Consider the following 22327-nt stretch of genomic DNA (forward strand, 5'->3'; position numbering starts at 1 on the left):
AATTTGTCTTATTTTGTTGGTACAAAAATCCTGATTCTTTGTGTATTTCTTAGAACTGAGGAACATTTTCTGTGATAAAGTTTTCCTAACACAACTGTCGTAATACTGCTATTTTTTAAATAGAATACCAAACATGAACCCACCATGTCTGCAACTTCCTTTTCTCCCTGTGTGAAACATTCAAAAGTCAGTCGCCACATATTTAGGCAAAGCGAGCAGCTTCTGGTACGTGGGAACAACTGTTTCACATAAATCCATATTCAGAGGAAATCTCCTGGTTTTGTCTGTAAACAGCAGCTTTGTGTTTCTTTGAAGTCGAATACTCTTCTTTAGTTTCTTCATTGACTCTTTTCTTCAGGCAGCTCGGTACCAGGACCATCAGTTTACTGGGTGTAGTTAGTTCTCTGTTAGGTTAGACTTTTACCAACTGGGACACATCAAGAACATGTACTCAGTGTGAATGCTAAAATATTCAGCTTGCGGATTTGATCATTTCTTAACCCTCTGGATGTGCAGAAGAGATGCAGCTCTTTACGTGTTATATTCATTAAACCTTTATTTGAGATGTTTTCCTTTATCACTTTTGTTGTCAGGAGCTCAAAATATTTTCGTCTGCTGACTTCTTTTTAGGCCTGAAATTACTCTTTGTTTGTCCGAGTGACCAAACATTTCCCATCAGGTTTACAAGACTTGGCTTTAACATTTGTGGAAGGCAGAGTTTCTTACCCTTCTCTGTGGGCTTCTCCCTTCTCCAGTTCTTGGATCACCCCAAGCAGCACCTTGATGGTCTCTTGGCTGGAGCTGATGAGATTTTCCATAGCCTGAAGCTGTGCTTTCACATCCCCGTCCTGATTTATAGGCACTATTTGCTTACAGGTGTCTAGTGTTTGGTCAGGTGGTGGCCTGTCAGCTGCTCCACCTGTGCACGGCGACAGGGAGTCCTCCATGCCCCGTAAAGGCCGGGACGAAATCTGTCCCGTATGGCACTGCGCCTGTGTCGTACAGCTTCTGCTGGATCGTGGTAGCGTCTCTCCCGACAACCCGTTGAGCTGCAGGCCCTTCTTCCGTTTGCTCCGTGCAGATGGGCTATCCAGGCATTCCACCTGTGTGAGGGAGTTCCAGGCAATGGGGCCACTAACCCTGGAAGCCCTGTCCGGCAGGGTTTGGGACGAGCCCTTCTCCAGATGTAGCAGCTGCCTCTTGACCGAGTGGTCGGCGTGGGGCTCCCTGTGTTGTAATCCAGTTTCCGCTTTGCATGGGATGCTGCAGAGCTGGTACTCTGCTTGCACCCCCATTCTGCCTCCCCTCCCTGCGTCTGCGAGGCAATCTGCGTCTGCAGTGCAAGCCAGCAGCAGAGCATCAGAGCACAGGCCATCAGGTGCAGTGTGCTGCTCCACTGTTGCTATACTCTCATTTGTATGGAGCAGAGCCCTGGTCCTCAGCACTCCATTCCCCCCGCAAGCTCCCTCCTCCTCATCTAAATCCTGCTCAGCTGCTTTGGGCGGCTTCACCTCTGTGACAAAACTGTTATTCTGACCTTTATAGGTTTCCACAGCCGCCACGTGTTTAAACGTGTGGCCTTTTTTGCGTTCAAAGGGAAAGGTCTGATAGTGTTTCTTTAGATCGGGGGACGTCTGGACGCCTGTGCTCCTTGTGACATTTGGAATGGACCTGCGGGCGGGGACGGTCATGTACTTGCGGTACGCCACTTTGTATGACATCGGCTTGCAGCCCTTTCCCGCTGCCTGCAGCTCGGCTTCCCTTTGCTCGTTCTGTGCTTCACAGATGTCCTTGAAGCGCACTTGCAGGGCTTTGTTTCTCTTCCTCACCTGCTGCCGTGCTTCCAGGGAATACTTCACCTCCAGTGCCAGGGAGGTGGAGGGCAAGGGCGTTGTCTCTGAGTCAGACTCTGAGTTGGTGAGCATGCAGTTGCCACCCTCCTTGCTCACCATGTTTCCTGGAAGGCAAACATGGAGTTTGAGTCATCTTTTGTCACCGGACTCTTTCTATTTTAGAAAATACATATAAATATAAAACGGAGGACTTTACTACAGTAATCATACGAAAAATCATTTATTGTGTTTTCCACACTACATCTGTTAATGAATGGTCTATTTTTCAACTTATTTCTTATATAAAACACACTGAACTATAAGGCTCATTAAGCAAGACAAGAGTCAAAGATATGCCAGTCAGATTTTTTAAACTAAGTTCACAGTAACTCTAGAACTTCTTTGAAACATGCTACACGTTATCCACATTAGAGGTGTTAACGTATTCACAATACCTTTAATTGCCAACCTTGTTTGCAACACAAAAAAAACCCAGACTGATACCTGTAAAACAAAAAGTATGACTACGCTAACTCCCAACCTTGTTAGCAAACACGATTAAAAATGAGAAGCTTTTGTAAGGAAAAGTCAGACAATTCTCCAAAGAAAAGGAAGCAGAACTTTGATTGGCCTAGTTTTACAGGTTTGGGAGCGCTGTCGAGATTCTGTGGTAGGACTTTTTCTGCATGCTTATTAACAACCCTAACTATCTGTGAGCTTCTACAATATAAAAACAAGCCATGTAGAGGACAGAACACGGATGGGGTTGTTCCATATCAAACTCTAGAAACTCTTGTTTGCAGCTGTTTAGCAGCATCCCCAAAGAATATTGCCATTTAATGTGATAATAAATAGGATACAAGATTTTTTATTTATGAAATCCTTTGGCACTCTTTCTATTTTTTTTTAATTCTCTATGCAAAGAATCAATAATTGAAGAGTCTTCCTCATACAGAATGAAAATGAGAAATAGTCCGTTTTGCAGTAAATTCTGTTTTTTCTGATTGTGTGGTGAAAAACCTCACTTCTTTTAACAGATGCTAAAAATGGAAAGGACATTAAAATGAATGTTTTAACAACTGGGGCATTTTTCACTGAGGGAGCTTATTAACTAAGAAAAAAAAGCCACTGAAAACAGATGTAATCACTAGTGTTGGCAGATTGGCAGTCCTACCCTGAAACCTGTCAAACATTGCCCAGTAATGTCATTAGAGAGTTTGATAGCAGCGCTGCATGCTCATATAGAAAGGTTAGACATGGCAGCTTTCTGCTGTGCAAGCAGATGCTTGTTTGATTCTCGACAGACAAGTAATTATACTGATGTGAGCAAATTACCAAACTGTGCAGTCAAGATGCAGCCGGGGGGGGGGGGGGGGGGGGGGGGGGGTGCTAAAAATTTACTTAACACAACCACAAGGTCCTCTGCCCTTAACATCAAGGAAACGTGGAGACACTGAGCACAGTTCATAAATTAATTCATAAAGTAGAGGGTTTGCACTTGATTAACTGTTTTTTTCACCAAAGTATAAATGTCAATACTGTTATGAGCTACTTTCCACTAGTTTAGCCTTAAGATAGACAAAGTATTTCTAAAAAGAAAATCAAATAAAACCACAGAAAACATGTCAATCTTACCCAAATTCTACTAATTACAAAGCAAGTTTGAATTATATAACAGCTTCTCTACTTGACTGATGGCTCAGCTTATGATTTTTCAGAAGTGATGGGACTAAAGCTGGACGCACCAGAGGTTTAGAGATTTATTGTCAGGCCAATCAAGAGACCCTCACCTGTTTTAGGGGGCCTCAAACATAAACCAAGTCTAAAGCCTTCGTCACAACAGCCGTTAGGGGTGGATATGAGCTGTCTGCGGGAGAACAATGGGCAAACCTGCATGGGACACGCACGTGGCCGTCATGAAATATCAAGGTTGTCGACTGCTTACTGAGAAAGTAGAGGAAAAATGTTCATGCAAATGTTTTTCTACTATCCGAACTCTTAAACAACACACAAGGGTGAGGTACAGTAGGTGGGATGCAGGCAGGTTGTACAGATTTTTCCTTTTTTTAACCCCCACAAGTCCTGTGCACTTCTCAAGGAGCACATTAGGGCTGTTCAAGGCGGATAAATGCGTGCTTCATGCATGCAGCCTATCTGTTAGAAATGAGGAAATTAGACAATTGGAGCGTAATTTGTGTGGGCATCCTACGAGCGTCGTAAGATGGCAGTTCCATATCACCTGCGTTCAGCTTTGATAGAATCATCAAAATCAGCCAGTACTCCCTCCTAACTACTGACCGAGGGTTGTGTAAAGACCATTGCATGATCAGTACGTCAGAAGTGTGTGCAACTAGCATCATCCTTACAAATACTTGCCTATACATGCACTACACACAGGACAATCATATGTTCCATTTTCACGATGTCCTCTAAGGTTCCACAAGCCTTAAAGGTAGTTTGAGACACACCTGCACTCCCTAAAGATGTGGCCCGGAGGTGTCTGTACACTGCAGCAACTGGATGGGTCAACCCCATATAGGGGTGCATGTGAATAAAGCTTAAGGAAATGCACACATGAATAAAACTAAGAGGAAAAAATCACAGATAAAAACCCAGGCATAACCCTTGGTCCTAACTGTGTTATTTATTATTTTTAATTTACTGTTTGCAGTGTTTGTCATATGAAATCAGCTAACCAAGCCAAAATGCCAGAGCAGTGAGGGAAACGTTAATCACACTCCATGGGTCTCTAGCTTGTACAGTAGAACCTCTCTTAGGAGCAATAACAACTTGGAGTAAGTGGCTGCTGTTTGACATTATCCTGCTTTGTTTATATTGTGGAGTAAGTGTGGTGCACTCTCACACAGGTCCCAGTACAGCGTTCTCAGTGACTTTTAAATCAACCTTTTTCCCTTCACTGGCTCCTTCACTCTGAATTTCCAATGTGGATTATCTGTTGTTCCTTAGATCACTGTGCTGTTGCATTATACATTCCCAGGCGAGCTTTCTTTGACTCTAGGATACAGCTGTGCACCGAGTTCATGGCTGAGTGAACCCAAAATCATCACCCCTCCACCACCTCACTTAAAGGCTTAAACAAAGCCGTCCGTTCTTGTTTCAATGGAATTTAAAAGGTGTATTTAGTTTTTACATGCTTTTACTTCTATCTTTATTTATAGATATAATATCAAGAAGAAAAAAAAAAGTTTTATTCTTAGTGTTTTTAAGATAAATTACAGCCTGGTTACTTTCCACCCACAGTTACTGAGCATTTTTATAAAGTAAAGTCAGGTATTAGGGGAAACGGCAGCCCCAGCATCAGCACGATTTCCACGTTTTATAAAAATATAAATCCTGGAATCACTCCTAACCTCACTGATTGGACTGTGAAAGTGGAGCATGTTACAGGAAAATGAAGTGCAAGAATCAAAGCTTTAGCTCCTAAATCCATTCATTTTGGAAATGGTAACACCGGCTGTCCACATGTACATGAAGCCTTTGGCTTAAAGACATTTTAGAACGTTTCTCTATTTTCTCCTGACTGGTAATGTCAAATTTAGTTTCAGACTTGTGTCTTTACATCGGCTTTACTGCCTTCCCTGATTCATCGCTGCCCAGGGTCTCATTCTTGCACAGATGGTGACATTTTGAACACAAGATCATTTCAGTCATCATCCCTTCCTCAACTGCAGTTTCTTTACCCTTTCAAGCCAGGCTCAAGTTCCTTATAAATTGATGCAAGATAGTTCTTGCACACCTCACCTTATTTATCAGGGCTGTGGATTGTTAGTTAGTTGGTGATCCAATTCAATTGACCAATCAACAATTCACAGATCGAACCACGGTTCTTACTATTTAATATATTATGTTGCTACATGTGTTTTTACTGCATGAAAATTAAATAGTATCTAATCAACATTATTTATACCATGTAACTTCAGTAATAGACAAAAGCATAAACATTAGTTCATTTATAACGTTTTTCTTTGAGTTTCTTCGAAGAAAATATGAACCGAACAAGCAAACGTTTAGATGGTACATCTATGTTTTTTTACCCAACGTTTTATTAACAGATTGATTCCACGATGCCTTCTCATATGATTAGCAAGGTTTGTGGTTTATATTATTTCCAACAGACATGTTTTAACTGACTTTTTATTAACTCCCACACTTCAGATGAAAATTTTAAAGATGCGTTCTGGCACAGCTTATGCTTTCATATGTCGTCACATAAACAATCATGAGATTTTTGTAATATTCTTAATTTTATATTCATTCAATTTTTCCTTTTTTAAATTTACAACTGTTGTTAAAACAAAATTGATTTTCCTGAAGTTTATCAGTAAATGGCCTCCATTTCATATTTTGTCATTTACAAAAAACCATTGATAGCTTTACTTTGAAGATTTTCTTTTACTTCCTGTGACAGTGATGCATTTGGTTTGTTAGGGTTATTTCCCCAAATTCCAACTTTATTTTGTAATGTTACGAGGATTATTACATTGCCTGAAGTGTGTTTTTACTAAACTCTGCTATAGTTTTAAAGATCATGAGTTAGCGATCTTTAGCAACCCAAATATTCATACCTGTTTTTTCCAGAACAGATTGTGAATATCAGAGTATTCAGAAACACATTAAAAGCCTCATATTTATACAGTTTTTCAGGAAAAACCTCAAGTTATCCTTTTGTAATTTTCTAGGATTTCTTCTTACGTAGAAGTCACTCAATGCATGCAGATCCACCAGGTGTTCTGTTACATCCACACTTAAACTTGATCCTTTTTGACATTTCAGCACTCCAGGCTAAATGATGAGGTCCCTGGTTTCACATATCTGATTCATTACCCATTGGGCTTAGACCTGGGCAAGTGCTGCAGCACTCAAATACCCCCCCCCCCCCCCCCCCCCCCCCCCCCCCCCTGCGGCTGGATTACCACTCCACAGCCTCTTTTCAGAAAGCGGCATGATTCAGCACACTGGCTTAGACCACTGACCCCTCCACGTGGTGGTCGTGGTGCCTTTTAAAATCAAAGGGCACGTTAGTTTAGTCAACTGACCTAGCGTTTCTACTCATATCAGAAAACAGACGTCCAAACATCCACACACTCACATTTGACCTTGTTTTAGCCGCACGGCTCACGTGACTGTCACTCTGGCACAATGGGTCGCTTTTAGGATATTTTTAGAGCCGCAGCAGCATCTCTTAGGAGAGCCCATTCAGGTCTATTGATTGTTTGAAAGGGTTTTAGAATAAATTTAGTCATTATAGCAGTTTATGTAGCGCATCAGGCTTCATTCAGTCCATCTCACCCATAATTATAAGTAAAGCTTAATGTGGGTTTTTAAGATAATACAGAGCGTTGACCATCTTTACCATCTTTGATGGTAAAGTTTGTCTGATTCATCATAACGGCTATTAAGAAACTAACCTTTCACTGCCTGGAATGAGGGGGAGGGTAATTCAGGCATGAAACCAACAGCACATGTCTTAATAAGCTTATGACTCAGCAGTTTTATGAGTGACAACCTCCCGATCTAGCCTGGGGATCTATTAAACACGAAAAACACGGATACGCATGTCAATTAGGAACAACAATCTTGGCAAATGGGCATTTTTTCTTGTATGTTATTCTTTTTTTCCACCTTTCTTGTTTAACAGCTTAACCATTGGTATGACTGTAAAAATATTAGCAGTGTAGAGCACATTAGACAGCTTACAGCTATTTTTCCTACGCTCTTTATGTTTTTAATTTGATGTTTTTTGTAGAACTGAATCTTAACACTAAACTCTGCAGTTTTATACATATATATTTTGCAAAAATTTCATTTTCATGTATCTATATATGAGACTTCTAAGGTTTGCTCATCTTTATGTTAATGTGCCTACACTGAAGGTCAGACTAGAACCATTTTGCTCAAACTAAAACTCTGTCTTCCTGCAGGATACCATCCAATTTGATGTGAAAATACTGTAGAAAAACACCTTTGGCTTTGAAAAGACTTGTTCATTTATTTTGTACTTTCTGGTATAATAGAGAATTGTTCCATTCTGAACACAAAATGAACTTGAAGCCTGACTTTGTGCTATATGATAAGAAGAATTACTGTGGCTTTATGTTATTGTAGGCCAGATGCCGCTTGAAGGAAATGGGTCGCAGTATCATCACACTAATGGAAGTTTAAAAATCGACTGTAATCCATCGTTATCTACCCCCGTTTTTGTTTCCTATGCCTTTCTCCTGTCAGACCCACCAGGATCTGTCTCTTTAGATCACTTTTAACTGATTTGGATGATTGTAACATTTAAAGCTACAACGTTGTTTTTTCTTCGCCTTTAAGATAACTTGTTAGTAAAATAGAGTGCAGTCATATCTTCATTGTAAGCTGTCATTGTTCAGATCCATGACTGACTGTACAAGTCAGCGTTGAGGCATTACAGTGGTACAGTTTGTTAAGACGGGCAGCAAAGCCAGCAAATCTTCTGTCACTTAATGCCATGGCATAACACTGGATATAGCAGGGTTTTAGAGGATTGTCTCTCAAGCAATTGCTGATCAGCCACAATGGGCCTCTGCTCTGTTGCCAAGAACTGCTTCAAAGATTTTATTCTCAGAATCAGCAAGTATTATTGCACTTATGACGTGCTCTGTTTGCTGGGGACAGAAACTGGACAGTTCTCTGCTTGTCTGGTTCTGATTAAAGGTATTTCTGTGTTTAACATTGTGCACGCAGTTTCTAAACAATGCATAGCTGCATTCAAGTACTCCTATGTGTAAAAGGTTCTTTTTTTCTGTAACAATAATGTCTAAACTTTTTATGATAGTAGTCTTATAGATTTTTGAAAACACATGGCAGCAACTCATGAATTCAGATTATTTATGACATTTTCCCACAAGACCTACAAGAATAATTCGTGATTCTTGACCGTTTTTGTGGCAGTTTAGTAGTTTAAAGACATAATCTCAGTTCTTTTCTATCTAAAAATAAATACACTAATACAGGAAATGTGATATCGGGTACATAAGCTTAGAAAAAATTGTGACGGTCACATTTTTTCTTCATCTGTCACTTCGTCTCCTTCAAACAACTTTCTTCTCATTAACTGTCATTTTCTTAGATGTTGTTTTCAAGAACAGCTACTTCTAGCTGTAGTAGGTGCTTTTCTCAAACAGAACAAAACAAACAAACATGAAAAAAAGCCTCAAGGAAGTCACCACAATTCCCGTCACGTTACCAACTCTCATTTTCATCTCACCAAACGAGAACTTTTTTCCTTTTTCCTACAAACAACTTCATTTGTTCTATAAAGTAAGATATCTATCTAAATAATACTGGACACTCCCACCAATAATACTTGTTTTAGAGGGACAAAGATGCTGAGAGTAGGAAAACTGAAGGAATACTAACCACTGCAGTATTTCTGTGTTATATTACTTTTGTTTGTATTACAGTGCCTGCTATTGGTTTTCATGCTAAAATACACTTTGTGTAAGTAAGTGGAATTTACTGTATTACTGCTATTATTCAAAGGGATTCCTTATCTTACCGTATCCTTTAGCCTGCAAGACATCCAATCTAACTTTTATTCATTGTTTTCCTTTTCTTTATTGCTAAATAGAACTTTTTCACATCCAGACTTGCAGAAGTGAGTCTGATTTGTTCGACATGCTTTTGTCCAGGTGGGTTCTTGAGAGCTTGACAAGTTGTTGGCCAGCCTGTCCAAACATCACTGGACACGCAAGCATGTAGAGGGAGAGCAGACCTCAGAGAGGACTGCCTGCTCTAATCAGGATGCATCAGATCACTCTTCTTTTTCCTAGTCTTCATCTTTATACAGAACATTATATTCCCCCTGTCCTTTTGCGAATTCTTTCTCTGCAGTACCCTGATTGTCATTTCCTTTGTTGTGATGTCTCCATTTCTTGTTGCCCGCAAGACACACTGATGGATAACCAGAGAAGTTCTACACTCCCTTCACAAACTGTAGCTGTTTGCTGAGAAAACCACAAATGTGGAAGACACGTCAGAATAGAAATGAAGGGAAAAAATCTCATTTTATGATTTGTTTTTTTAAATCAAAGATTAACTTATAGATTAAGAAGTTGACACAAAATATACTGCTCTTTACTCTGACCAAATTAAAAATAAAAATGTCTGCGTCTCCAACTATTCTGCTCTGAACAGCTTGAAGCCTCAGCTGACTTTGCTATTAACCTCAAAACATTGAGACAAACACACACACACACACACAAACACACCAGCTCACACTGGCATCCATCCCAGGTAAGCCCAGGTGGGATGTGCGGTCTTCTGAAAACAGACAACTTGCAAAATCTTTCTCTACATCAGGACATCCGTCATCAGCTGTTGTTGTCACCCCTGGCTTTAAAAGCAGAACTCTTAATGTCTAATCTATGAGCCCACGAACATATGACTTAACTGTCACATTTACACAGCTGAGTGATTTCCCTGCTGTGTGAAAGGACTCTGAAGAGCATGGAGGGAGGTGAAGACTCTTCTCTAACCACTTGTTTTAAAGCCTTCTATTGATCTTATCAGTCCACCTTAAATTATTCGTCATATTGTCTAGTATCATGCCTGTTCGCTGATACCAGTGATTTAGATACCAGTGATTTAGAAACATAAAGATTAGATGTGAAGTATTATCCTGTAACTGAGTGTCTTCGGACAGGGGTATCCTCATCATTTCCCTCTCATCCCTTTCCTCTCAGCATGTTGGAAATGAAATAGAGCGTAGGGGAGATCGTATCAGAGCACTGATGTGAGCTCCAGTTGAAAGGCAGATTGTGAGAGTTTTTTTGAGGGTGAGTTTTGTGTGGCAATTGAAAACCATGGAGAAGTGATACCAGCCCCCATTCTCCTTCGTCTTTTCATGTACCCACATTAATAACCTATAAAGAGATGCAGTCTTCACAAAGTTCATTTATTTAGATCAGCTTACAGTTAAGGTGTTTTAGCGGATTCAGTAAACTGAGCTCTCATTACCTTTTCCTCTGCTGCAAGCTACCTGCCTTCAGAACACAGCTGTCTCCTTAATGAAAGGCTTCGTGCAACATTTTTACTTATTTTTTTTTTTTTTGTCTTGTGAGCCTCAATATCAGGGCTGTAATATACCACTCGTCCAGCAAAGCTGTTGAGAAATGCAGCATCATGCAGGGTTTTAGATACATGAAATGTTTTACTCAAGTATGCCGGCCGAGTCGCCCTAAATCTGGATCAAAATCTCCAAAACAGACCTGTCAGTTGTTGTTAATGCGGGCGAGCAGCAGCCGTGAATGCGTTTCAGCTTTCGCTTCTCCTCACTGCAGCTTTAAACATTTGTGGGTTTAAAGTTTTCTGAAGCTTTGCACAACTGCTGCCTGAAGTCTTTCTCTACCAACCCGACGACCCCACTGAAGAAAAAACATGTCTTCCTTTGATCTGCCCGACATATTTTATTTTTGATCAGCCGACCTGACGGTTAAATTATCCTTTATGGCTTAGCCAAGGCTCAGTCCCTGTGAACAAGTAGATTTCCCGGATTTCCCTCTCAGAGATTATTGGAACACTTTCTGTCCTTCACCTCCAGACTGAGAGATGAAATGGGGGAGAAAGGACCAGAGCAAAGAGGAGCAACTCACCTCAGACCATGAAATGCTGACGTAAAGGATATGATAGCCTTGATCCCTGATTGTGCCAATGCATGCCCGTTTTCCTAGAGGATTAAAGCCGTTTTGAGAGAGAAGGCTATGCCATTGCCGAAGTTAAGACGATGTGCGGGGAGGTTGAGAACCGGCGGCAGTAGTTGGGAGTAGTTGTTGCACATCTGCGTCCTCTGATCCAGTGATGTTAGGTTCCTCTAAGCTGCAAACAGTCAGCACTCCCCGTCTGTTTCTCTCCCTCTTTATCCGATCACCTCTAATTCCCTTCCCTTTATCCGCACGTTGTCAGCCAGGGCTTCGCTTTCACTCAGTCGCTCCCGCATGCATGCACACATTCACACACGGGGAGGCACACACGCACTGTGGCTGAACTCCGCACACCTCAGAGACGGAGCCCACGCCGGCAGAATAGCCCCTTCATTCCGCTGCAGCTCTGCACTCCGGCTTTCACCTCCTCTGTTTGTGTGCGTCTGAGTGTGTGTGGAGGGAGGGTGAGGCGAACAGGCAGAGAGAGATAGGGAGAGGGAGATTAAGTTGGGGGAGTGCTGGTTTTGTCTACATGTGGCCGCTTCAGGAACCATTTCTTCATGATCAATCACTTTTAGGTATTTTTTTATGCCACCTTATTACCGTTCAGACTATTTCCTAATTTATGCTTCAATGCAACAAAGTTTTTGTGTTTTGTTTTTTTTAAAGACCCATTCCAATGAAAATCCTGTTATTGGTTCTAATGAACTACTGCCACTCTACAGAAACTATGTCCTAGAAAACTAGACAGTTGTTTTGATTTTGGCTAAATAATCAAAACTAAAAGACCACCAGGAACACTTTTACAATGTATCAAAAGAGGATCGGAGTGAGACTTTAAGAGCAGGAAAATTAAGTCATAATACACTTTTCCCCACCATCTCTCCTCTTGTATGTTATCTTCTTTTGACATCTCTTTTGAAGGGAGGTTTTTATGTTGATGCTTTCATAACAAGTCCATTCACCTTCTGTCGTCTTGATTTCCCACAGTCCTCACAGCTCGTTTCTTTGTGTAGGAAGATGATTCCATCTGCTCTCCAAACCCTTATTTGCCTGATCTCTTAGCTATTTCTCCATATGTCACTGGCTAGTCGGGAATTAACACTGCGAGCTTAAAGAAAAGCAGCTTTTTATTTTATTTTATTTTATTTTCTGTACAGACTTAATTGGATTTGTGGCAAACAATTGCAGGACTGAATGAGTAATACGTGATTGAAGAGGAGGAACACACTCAAAGAAACCTTTATGTAAAAGGGGAGCCGTGCAAGGCTGGCTAGATGATTGTAGTGCTTGGGCTCGCTCTTGTTTTTTAACAGGAAAAAGGCAGCTTTGCTTTAAGCCTAAGGTATCATGGTAATGAGCTGCAGCTCTCTAGACAGCAGCGCTGTCAAATGTGTGTGTTAGTGTGTGTGAGCAGCTTCAAAACATTAGATCTGCCAGGGATGACCACAACATCAAAACGGTGCACAGCCTTTCCGCTGCTGTACATAATAAAGGTTTTCCTTTATTAGGAAAAAAATAAATAAAAACTGAATTCAGTATATTATTTTGGGTCCAAAATTTTCCCAAAACATCACATTAGAAAAAACAAACCTAAACTGTTGTGTTTTTTTTTAATTTGCTGCTTTATTTTTTTATTACTTGTTTTTTCCTTTGGGTTTTTTTTAACAACCAGATTTGGGGCATTTGCAACTGTAAGACATTATGGAAAACCAAACTAGAAAAAAATGTTTTTCCCCAAAGGTTGTAGAAGTTGTTTGGAGGAACTAAAAGACATGAAAATGAGTTTAATTCCATAGAAGGATTGTGACTTTCAGCAAAACTTCCTGCACTTCACCTTTTCTGTGTTGGGTTGGTAATTGCACATGTGCACATTTTTATTAGCATTTCATCAGATCAGAGTGCAACAGAATGAAACATACATTCCATTAAAAGTGACCAAATGAACAGTATTAACAAGGAGCCCTACAACAAGCAACAAGCAAGACTGAACAAATAGTCTGCTTGGCCTTTTTTTTAGGATTTTTCTTTGTCTTTTTTGTTATCAGGAAACCTTTTAAATTGTGTGAATGTTCCTTTCTGTTTTGCAGAAGTCGTTTTTTTCACAGATTTTTGTTTCAAACCTTTAAATCTTCTTTCTTTGACTGACGTTTTCTATCTTTCTCAGTCCATTCAGTAAAAATTCTGATATTATCTGATAAGTCTTTCCATCAATATTTCAAAGGGAATTTTTTTTCCTACGCTACTTTCCTTAAAACTTTTATTCCAGTCAGCATGAATTTGTTTAGTATTGTTTAATGAAATAGTGCTCAAACCCTACAATTCTTATTGTTGTAATTCTTTTCTATTTGGTTACATAAAAAAGTTGTTTCAGGATCAGTTCAGACTTGATCATTTATTTGTCATGCTGTGGCCTAGTGGTTAGCCCCCTTGCCTCACAGCGAGAAGGCCCTGGTTCAAATTCAGCGGGTTCTAAAGATGAGTGGATGGTGGAAGTAGACACTGCACTTGCCTAGTTAAAACGTTTAGAAGTCAAACTGGAAGTGCATTTTATAGATGGTTAGTGGGTAAAGGTTGTTTACTATACAGTCTAGAATCATCTGTCTAGTCTTAATCAAGCAGCTTCATCCATCATTGACTCTTCATAGAGACGGGCCTTTCTTTTTGTTGGTATTGTAGACGATTGAAGCAATAAACAAACATGACTAAAGTTGGATCATATCAGGTGTGAATACTGACTGCACCATCTAGGCCTCACATTGCTGGATCAGTGTATTGAAATATCAGTCTGGCGTGTTGACAAGGACACCCCTCAACCAAAGAGGTGTTAAGCTGAAGACAACAAGATGCTAGCTGGGTTATAAAAGCCATCTAATATTTGTAAAGAAGCGACCTTTGAGCATCTTGGATGGAGCTTTGGAGTGTTTTGGGTTTAAACCCACTGTAATGACATTTCTTAAATGGGTGTACATCCTTCGAGAGGTGATCCTGCACAGTTTGTATTGGTGAAATAAGTGTTGCCATTTTCTTATATGGGAATCTGCTCGGCAATTTGCTTGTGTAAACCATTTCTGATGTGGATAAACCGATGGCAGTGGTCAAGTCGCTCCTTTCTCTTTATTGATTTCATCACCACAAAGCCAGGCCCACAGGGGTACTACTCCTCAATGTCCTTGTCGCTTCTATACACAACATAGACAATGCTGTTGTCAAACAAAGCAGTTATTTTTTGAAGGTTTTTCTTTTGTTTTTTGTTAAAGCATGCATTCTTATTTAAAAAAAGACAATAGTGTCTGAATCACAAAGTAATATAAAGACATTGGATTCTGATCATGTTTGAAACAAGGCAGTACAGTTGGCGTCTCATTGTTGGTCTAAACTAGGTGAGGTGCTAATTAAAAATACAACAGTAGTACTCAAGGCAGTTTTAATGTAGTAATCATATTTTGTAAGTAAATAAGTTGTTTTTCATCTTTAAAATTGATACAAAAATGTTAAAAAAGAGGTTTGTCTTAGTAACTAAAATCTAGAAACTCAGTGTTCTGGTCTTCCTCTCATCATCAGCACTTGAACTGCTCTTTCTCAGTTCATACTTCTTTCACACCAGTTTGTTTTTACTAATTGGTTACAAGTACTCCTGTTCCTCTCAGTAGAGAAGTGTATGTACCAGACAGTGAGTCCTTTGTGGACTATTATTTATGATTCGTTAGTTGTGTGTCCAAAGAAAAAAAAGCCAGTCAATTTAGGTCAGCTCTTTAAAGGAAGGTTAGCCACAAAAAAAGTAGAATGTGTTTATCAAAAAAAAAAAAAAAAACAATTCAAAAAGGAAATAGTTGATAGAAATCAAATGTGTGTCTTAAAATACGTATAATTTATACAATTTTCCAAAGGTTTTTCCTCAAAAATTTCTTCTGCTTCTCTTTTAGCATTGATTAATAGCGTGGACCACCTTTGACTGGAATGCTTCAATTTTTCTCTAATAATTTTATTTTATCAAAGTTCCATCTTTATTCTGTTAATATTATTAAATATTTGAAGATTGTTTTTAATTACACAAACAATTTTCCTTTTAATGGCAATTTGAATATTTAAACCTTTAAAATAGATTAAAGTAAAAAGTCTGATGTAAAGGGGGAGACTGTTTTTTTTACCAACCTAATGTGGCATTGCAGTTAGCTGAGGGATTTTATGAAAGGCTTATAATTAGGTCATTTTAAAGATTTTTTACTCTTTAAATACCGTACATTAAATGATCACTTTTTTAGATTACGGGAGGGCTCATGCTTTGTAAAGCTTATAAAAACTCAGCATTTTAGGCTGTCTCTTGGATACTCTAAAGGAGGACGGCCGCGGTGCAGTGGTGGGGCGGTTGACCTGCGATCGGAATATTGCAGGTTCGATTCCCGACTTACCCAGCCATGTGTCGAAGTGTCCTTGGGCAAGACACTGAACCCCACCTTGCTTTTGGTGGAAGGTTGGCGACAGTTTTTGGAGCCGCCACCAGTGTGGGAATGTGTGTGTGAATGGGACTGTGACTGTAAAGCGCTTTGGGCTTCGAAGAAGATAGAAAAACGCTATATAAGTATACGCCATTTACCTTTTTATCCATTTTTTGCCTTATTGTGTCGTCCAGTTTTATTTTTGTATTGTCTAATCTCAGGTAATGATGAGTAATGTACCAGTCTAAGCTAGTTTAACATGAGGTATTCTCTGTACTCACAAATATCATTATAATGAGCCAAAATATGTATTTTGTACACACTTCTTAGTTAATAAAGAGGTTGAGAAGTCATCTTGATCCCTGGTCAGCTACACCTCTTCCTTGTCTTTGTTTCTGTGTCAGTTTTCTCACCTCCAGAGATTTGTTGTGACGCTGGATACAGTTCTTTGTAGAGCAGCAGAGGTTTTCCCCACTGGCTTAATTAAAGGCTTTAAACTATGTTCTATGCAAAAGCCCTTCCCTGTTGGAGCAAACATTCATTTTCATTTCATCTGCTGTCAGGGACTGAAGTGAAATGAATTATTGGAGGGATGTAAGATTGAGATTAGGCTGACAGGCCCGACCTTACTTCCTAATCACATTTTTTATTTTCATCTCCACCAAAACTCCATTTTATTTGCCCTCAACAATAACTGGAATGCTGAAGCAGACTTTTGAAGAAAAAAGCAAAAGACAAAAATGTGGTTTTTATTTAAGCCTTTGTTAGTCCAGCAGAACTTCAAAATCCCAGGTTTGAAATTCCCTTTTCATACCTTTTTGCTGAGATTGCAGTGTTTTATAAAGGGGGCGTTTTCATGGTAAAATAATATATTTCTAGCCCAATCTGTATTCTTTTATCTGTTCACAAATACTCTTTTTAAATCTTACGCTCCTAAACTCCTGTTAGCTGAAAGTTTGGCTGTAAAGCCTCCTCACCTGTACAGTTTTACTTCCCCCAACAGGATTTGCTTCCATCCTCCAAAGCCTTAATCTAAGCTTAAGATTCATTCATGAGTGGCGCATTACAGGAATTAAATCAATATAACGCTGTTGTGTAGGTTTTCTTTTTGGCTGTCTAGACCTAAACTATAGTTGAGGAGCTCACACAACAATATTCTGCCTTGGAGCCTTTTGGCAGGTTCTGCGTTGAGGCTTACAGCATTTGAAGACAGCTGAGGGCTCTTTATCTTGTGGATACATTCAGAATTGTAGACTTCACAGAAAAGGAACAAATGTGGGATACCCTCCAGCTGATTTAGGGTCTTTTACACAGCGAGATGCAGCAGCAAGGTGGTGATGACTTCTGAATGTCTGTTGCCTGTCTCTAATCATTACTTTCTTTTAAAAAGATAGTGTCTTTGTGTAATGAGAATTGAGCTGCAAAATAAAGCAAACCACGGTAGCTCTGTTTTTTTTTTTGCTTGTTTGGATTTATTAATGTGGCTTTAGTGCTTGTTTATCTCTGGAGTCATGACATATTTTAATAGGACATTATTGGTATGCGTCCCCCTAAACATCACAGGTTTAGGTATAGTTACATACACCTAAATAATGATTGACCCCACGAGTTCAGTGTTTTTGGGTCGTAAAGAAGAACGGCCAGTTCAAGACGCAACTCAAGGGAGAACAGATTTGTCTTACTAATAACTTGAGGCTCGTTAAAAATAAAACCAACCATTGTCGTGCCTTTCGTATGTGTATCGTGAAGTCGTACGGTTTCCTTACATCACACTCTAGTTGTTGGTAAAGCATTAGTCGCAACTGCCCTAATGGCTTGATATGGCCTCTCTGCAATAATGGGCAAACTTTTACAGGGGACACAAGGAGGACAACACCACGCATGTTTGACCATTACTTACGAGCTCTTGCAAAGTATGTAGGGTATAGGGGGTTGATAAAAGGGGGAAAAAATCTATACGACACATTTGTTTACTTCATCCTTGCTTTACCCTTGCATGTTATGGAATTGTTCACTACTACTAAAAATTAGCTTTAACATTTTCACTCTACTGGCTCACCTGGTGTTCTACAACTTTGGTATTTCATGTGCAAAATACCATAAAATATTACTTAAAAGTATAATATAATTCTAAATGATAAATATTGTTTTCTTTTGTTAAATTGAATCTTTCAGCAGTCCATTCAAAACATGTTTGCTCAATTTGCACACTAACCGGATCGTCATCTGCAAACATTTGAACTGTTTTGTTATAGTGGGATTTTTTTTTTTTTTTTTTTACTAACAGTTCTTTTGAGTCTCATGATGTCTTAGCAAAAAGTTTGAAGTCTTTTTTGTCATGCGTCTGAGCTGGAAGAAGCTCCCTCTTCATTCTGTCACACAAAGGATGGGGAAGAGACTCCGCCATTATGATTTCAATCCCCAGTTGCTCTTTCACTTGATTTAACCCCCCCCCCCCCCCCCCAGAATGTAGCTTTGTCTATTCACATCAAAGGAATCACCCAATACAGTGGCGGAAGCATTTGCTTTTTTACACAGCCAACCACACATTGGCTTTACCTTATCTCTCCTTGGCAGAGCCAGGATGGTGCTTTGGACAGTAGAGACAGCACTTTTGGGGCCTCACAGGCATTATAATCAGTGGAGACAAAGACCAGAGGAGTGGAGGGCAGCAGGTTAATGAGATCGCCCGCAGTGTGAGAGCGCCTACCCAGGCAAACCTGGGAGGCTAGGCCTGCCCCAGAACTCGGATCCAATCAAAACCGCTACCTGGTATACATCAGATTCACAGGCACCGAGTCATTCTTTCAGCAGTCTTCGATTTGAACTTGATTGTTTATTGAATGCACTTTTCTCTCTCTTCTGTAGGGGAGCTTCGTGGCCTGCATGACTGCTACACTGCGGCAGATGGAAGACTATCACTACCCGCATCTGATCAACACGTTCGGAAAGATAAGAAGTGATGTGGTGGTGAGTACATCTTTTCAGTGTCTCTGCTGCTGAAGATAAGTCATTTCAATCGAAATTGCTGCATAAGAACTTAAAAAAATATTTGCCTGTTGTCTTTCCAAGAAATTGGTAGTCAGATAAAATCTTTTATTTGTCAGAAAAATACTAGTGACTTTGAATTTCTTCCTTTGAACAAGCACATCGCCTGTTTGAACCAAAGTACTGCGAAGGATGGGTATTGGATTTCAGCTCGGAATTTGCTCACAATGACATTTCTGTAGTATCTGCTAGCAGATTAGGATTCTATCACTTCACTTCAACAAATACCAAAATCCTGGCCTTTGCTTTCATCCCTCAGAGTCACTTTGAAATAAGCACACACATCTAATGTGCATTAGACATACCCCTCTGTATTCTAAAGAAGTTCTTCATAAAAAAAAAGTTTACTTATTATTTGATAAGTTTTCTATATGCACATATTATAAGTAATCCAGTCATTTTAAGGTGGCTGTTGTGCAAAATTTGCATTAATATGACTTATGGCTTATCTTATTTCAAGATAAAGAAACCCCATGAAGCTTCAAGCTCTCCACTAGCATGGGCCACATATGCGTTTCTGAACCAGGAGAAATCCAAATGGTGCCACTTGATTTAGTCCATTTGAACACGGTGTGACTCATCTAATCAAAGAATAAGTACAGCTAAAAAGACTCATAAAAAACTACTGCTTGTTTTAACCAAATTACTGGAACAAGAGTGAAAAAGACTTCCGTCATAGATGGAACGTGAGGATAGGCCGTTTTTTAAGATTATTTTATATTAATAAAAGACGTCACGTGTGCCATATTTTTTGTCACTTTTAAGCTTTTTTTTTTTTTAAACTTGTCCTGTCCAACAGCTAGGCAGGCAGATGAGAGCTGAGGGCCTCTTGTGTTGGACATATTTTACTTTAACAAGAGGGGTTATTAATCTTCAGACAAACCAAAGGTGTGACTGAATAAACCCCTTTTGTAATTGAGGCCAAACTTTAATTTCAATCATGTTTGAAAATCTTTGGTGTTGGACCAGATGGAAAAGCAAAGGGGGGAAGAAGAGAGAGGGACGCTAGAGAGGGGGGGGTGATAGTGAGAGGGGGGGGGTAAGACCATGAAGGAGCATAGAGCAGACAGGTTTACTGGTTGTTTATCATTACGGTACGGTTCAAATGTAGTACAAAAGGGGCGGGGCCTGTTCGCACACACACTCAAATGTTATCAACACACCTGCTAGCTGAAAAAATGTCCACATGTCAACATGTACACAAAACAGATAGTGTTCACAAACGCATACCTATGCCTTTAAACCAACTAGTGTGAAATCTTTCATTCATTCAATCATGCAAACTATTAGTGCAAAGGTGAGCTAACACCTGTGTTCAGGTGAGTGTTTATATTCTTCTAAAATGGATGGTGGAATGTGAAAAGGAAGAGGAGGAGCGCCCAGCCACCCCCACACCCAGACCCCCGCCGCAACAGCAGCGGCAGCCGGAATCCCCCCAACGCCACACGGGAACAGGCAGGGAACAACCGCCCCCCGGGCGACCAAGACCGCCACCCAGACCGCCACTTTTAAGCTTTAGAAACACACTGGGTTATTGAAATCAAGTGCTTTCTGCTAATTGGAAAAACCTTGTTCACATCCTTGACCTAAAAAGCAAAAATGTCCCAGCTATTGCTATTGACTGGTTTGTTTCTCATTGTGTTTATCTTCAAGGTTTTCTTTGTAAAACGTTGTTTCTTCTGCAGGATTTCCTCATGGAAACGTTCATCATGTTCAAAGATCTCATTGGGAAAAATGTCTACCCTTCAGACTGGATAATCATGAACATGATGCAAAATAAGTAAGTACGAGTATGCTGCACAGTGATGCATGCACACAAACGCGTGCAATAAAAGAGCATGCTGTATCAAAGTCCTTTCTCTGGTGTTGCTAAGGAACAGCAGTCTGAACTAGTAAGAATATTTTTTTCTAACGTTGTTCTTTCCATGCAAATATCAGAAAAGGCCTCAGATGAGCTGCCAGTGCAGCCGCAAACAATCACATGAATTATAGATGCTTTGGTGTATGCTGTCTACTAATCTCTAAACTTAGTCCCAGCATCTCTTCACTGTCACACTCGGGCTGCTTCAGTTTTTCTGTTTGAGTATCACATTTTAATTCGGTTAAGTTTTGGTTAAAATGTTTCAAAAAGCAAAACAGAAGGAAAGAGAGGTTAGGTTTTATAGCCTGGCTTTTTAGTCAAAAATCTCTTCTCTTTAGGTAAAGAGTTAGTTTATAAACCTACATAAATGTGTGCCGATTCATACACAAACACATTTTAGTTTAAAAATACTTTTAATACTTTTTAATCCCCAGAAAGAAATGAGCAAAAACTCAAAATATGCACTGTTTTAGATTTTATGAATTAAAAAGAGCAACATTTTCTATTTTTAATGTCACCTCCGTTTTAGGTATTGTGAGTTCCAGAAGGGCTTTAAACTATTTTGACTTTTTCTGACTTCCTTAGTAATCATTGAGCCATTCCTGTAGATGCCCAGAACTGGTTGTCAAATTATTAAATTACTCAATTTTCATAGCTTTTAGGAATTAAATATAATGGGAAGATTTCCCATTACATTACATTACCATCACTGGCATTACTGATCTTTTTTTGTGTGTGATTTTGAGTGTGTGTTAGTTGTGTTCATAAATAGTTTAACATGAGAAACAGAAGAAGAGTCTGTGTAATGTTACATGCATGAGACAAACAAATTGAAATTGAAATGAAAAGACTAAAATGATTCTGATGGGATTCTGCTTACACACGGCCATTTTCAGCAGATTCTGTGCTTACTGCAGTTTATTGCTCCTGCCCACTCACTTAAAAAAACCCAATGCGACATCATTTCCAGTTAGGAGATTAGACTAGACTAGTCTAGTGTTTTTATTAGTCCCTCTAGTTGCTGGAAGCCATACTTCTTTCAAAATTCAGACTCATAAATAACATTATCTGTAATCTGTGAGGGGAGGAAAGCCAAAGGCATCAGTTTAGTTTTTCCTCAAGATTTTCCTCTGTGCCCTGCAGGTGAGCGGGTTGCATCTGTTATAGAGTACACCAGTAAATAAGCCTCACTTTGAACGCACATTCATAGATGAAGACGCCCCACGTCCTTTAATGAGCTATCCCCATGATGAGTTTTACTCCGCTCCCACTTGTTCTTTTTAACTTGCTGCTTTGTATTCCAGTCCAGGAAAAGTTTGTTTTTTTTGTGTCGCAGACTTGAAACTAATTTGTAATGTACGATACCCTGCCAGAGTTTTTGTCAGCAAAACTTTCTGTACACTCCGATTTTACAGTGACAGCATTCTACATTCTAGCATGTGCTCTCAGCCACTTGCT

General features: G+C 39.7%; 2 protein-coding genes across 5 annotated transcripts in view; one reads left to right on the plus strand and one right to left on the minus strand.

Moving 5' to 3' along the window:
• fam196a (family with sequence similarity 196 member A) overlaps positions 1–12061 on the minus strand; it is a 31296-nt gene extending 19235 nt beyond the window's left edge. The window contains exons 1-2 of the mRNA XM_011488265.3: positions 11474–12061; positions 727–1957 (exon numbers count right to left, since the gene is read on the minus strand). Coding sequence (XP_011486567.1) covers positions 727–1952 — 1226 coding nt within the window. The 5' untranslated portion in view covers positions 1953–1957; positions 11474–12061. The remainder of the gene's footprint in view (positions 1–726; positions 1958–11473) is intronic.
• dock1 (dedicator of cytokinesis 1) overlaps positions 1–22327 on the plus strand; it is a 176926-nt gene that overhangs the window by 96630 nt on the left and 57969 nt on the right. For all 4 annotated transcript variants that reach the window (XM_023949686.1, XM_023949687.1, XM_023949688.1 and 1 more), the window contains 2 exons: positions 18829–18930; positions 20694–20788. In XM_023949686.1, the coding sequence (XP_023805454.1) occupies positions 18829–18930; positions 20694–20788 (197 nt within the window). The remainder of the gene's footprint in view (positions 1–18828; positions 18931–20693; positions 20789–22327) is intronic.

This window comes from Oryzias latipes, chromosome 19, assembly GCF_002234675.1.
Source record: "Oryzias latipes chromosome 19, ASM223467v1".
In the NCBI taxonomy this organism is placed as follows: domain Eukaryota; kingdom Metazoa; phylum Chordata; class Actinopteri; order Beloniformes; family Adrianichthyidae; genus Oryzias; species Oryzias latipes.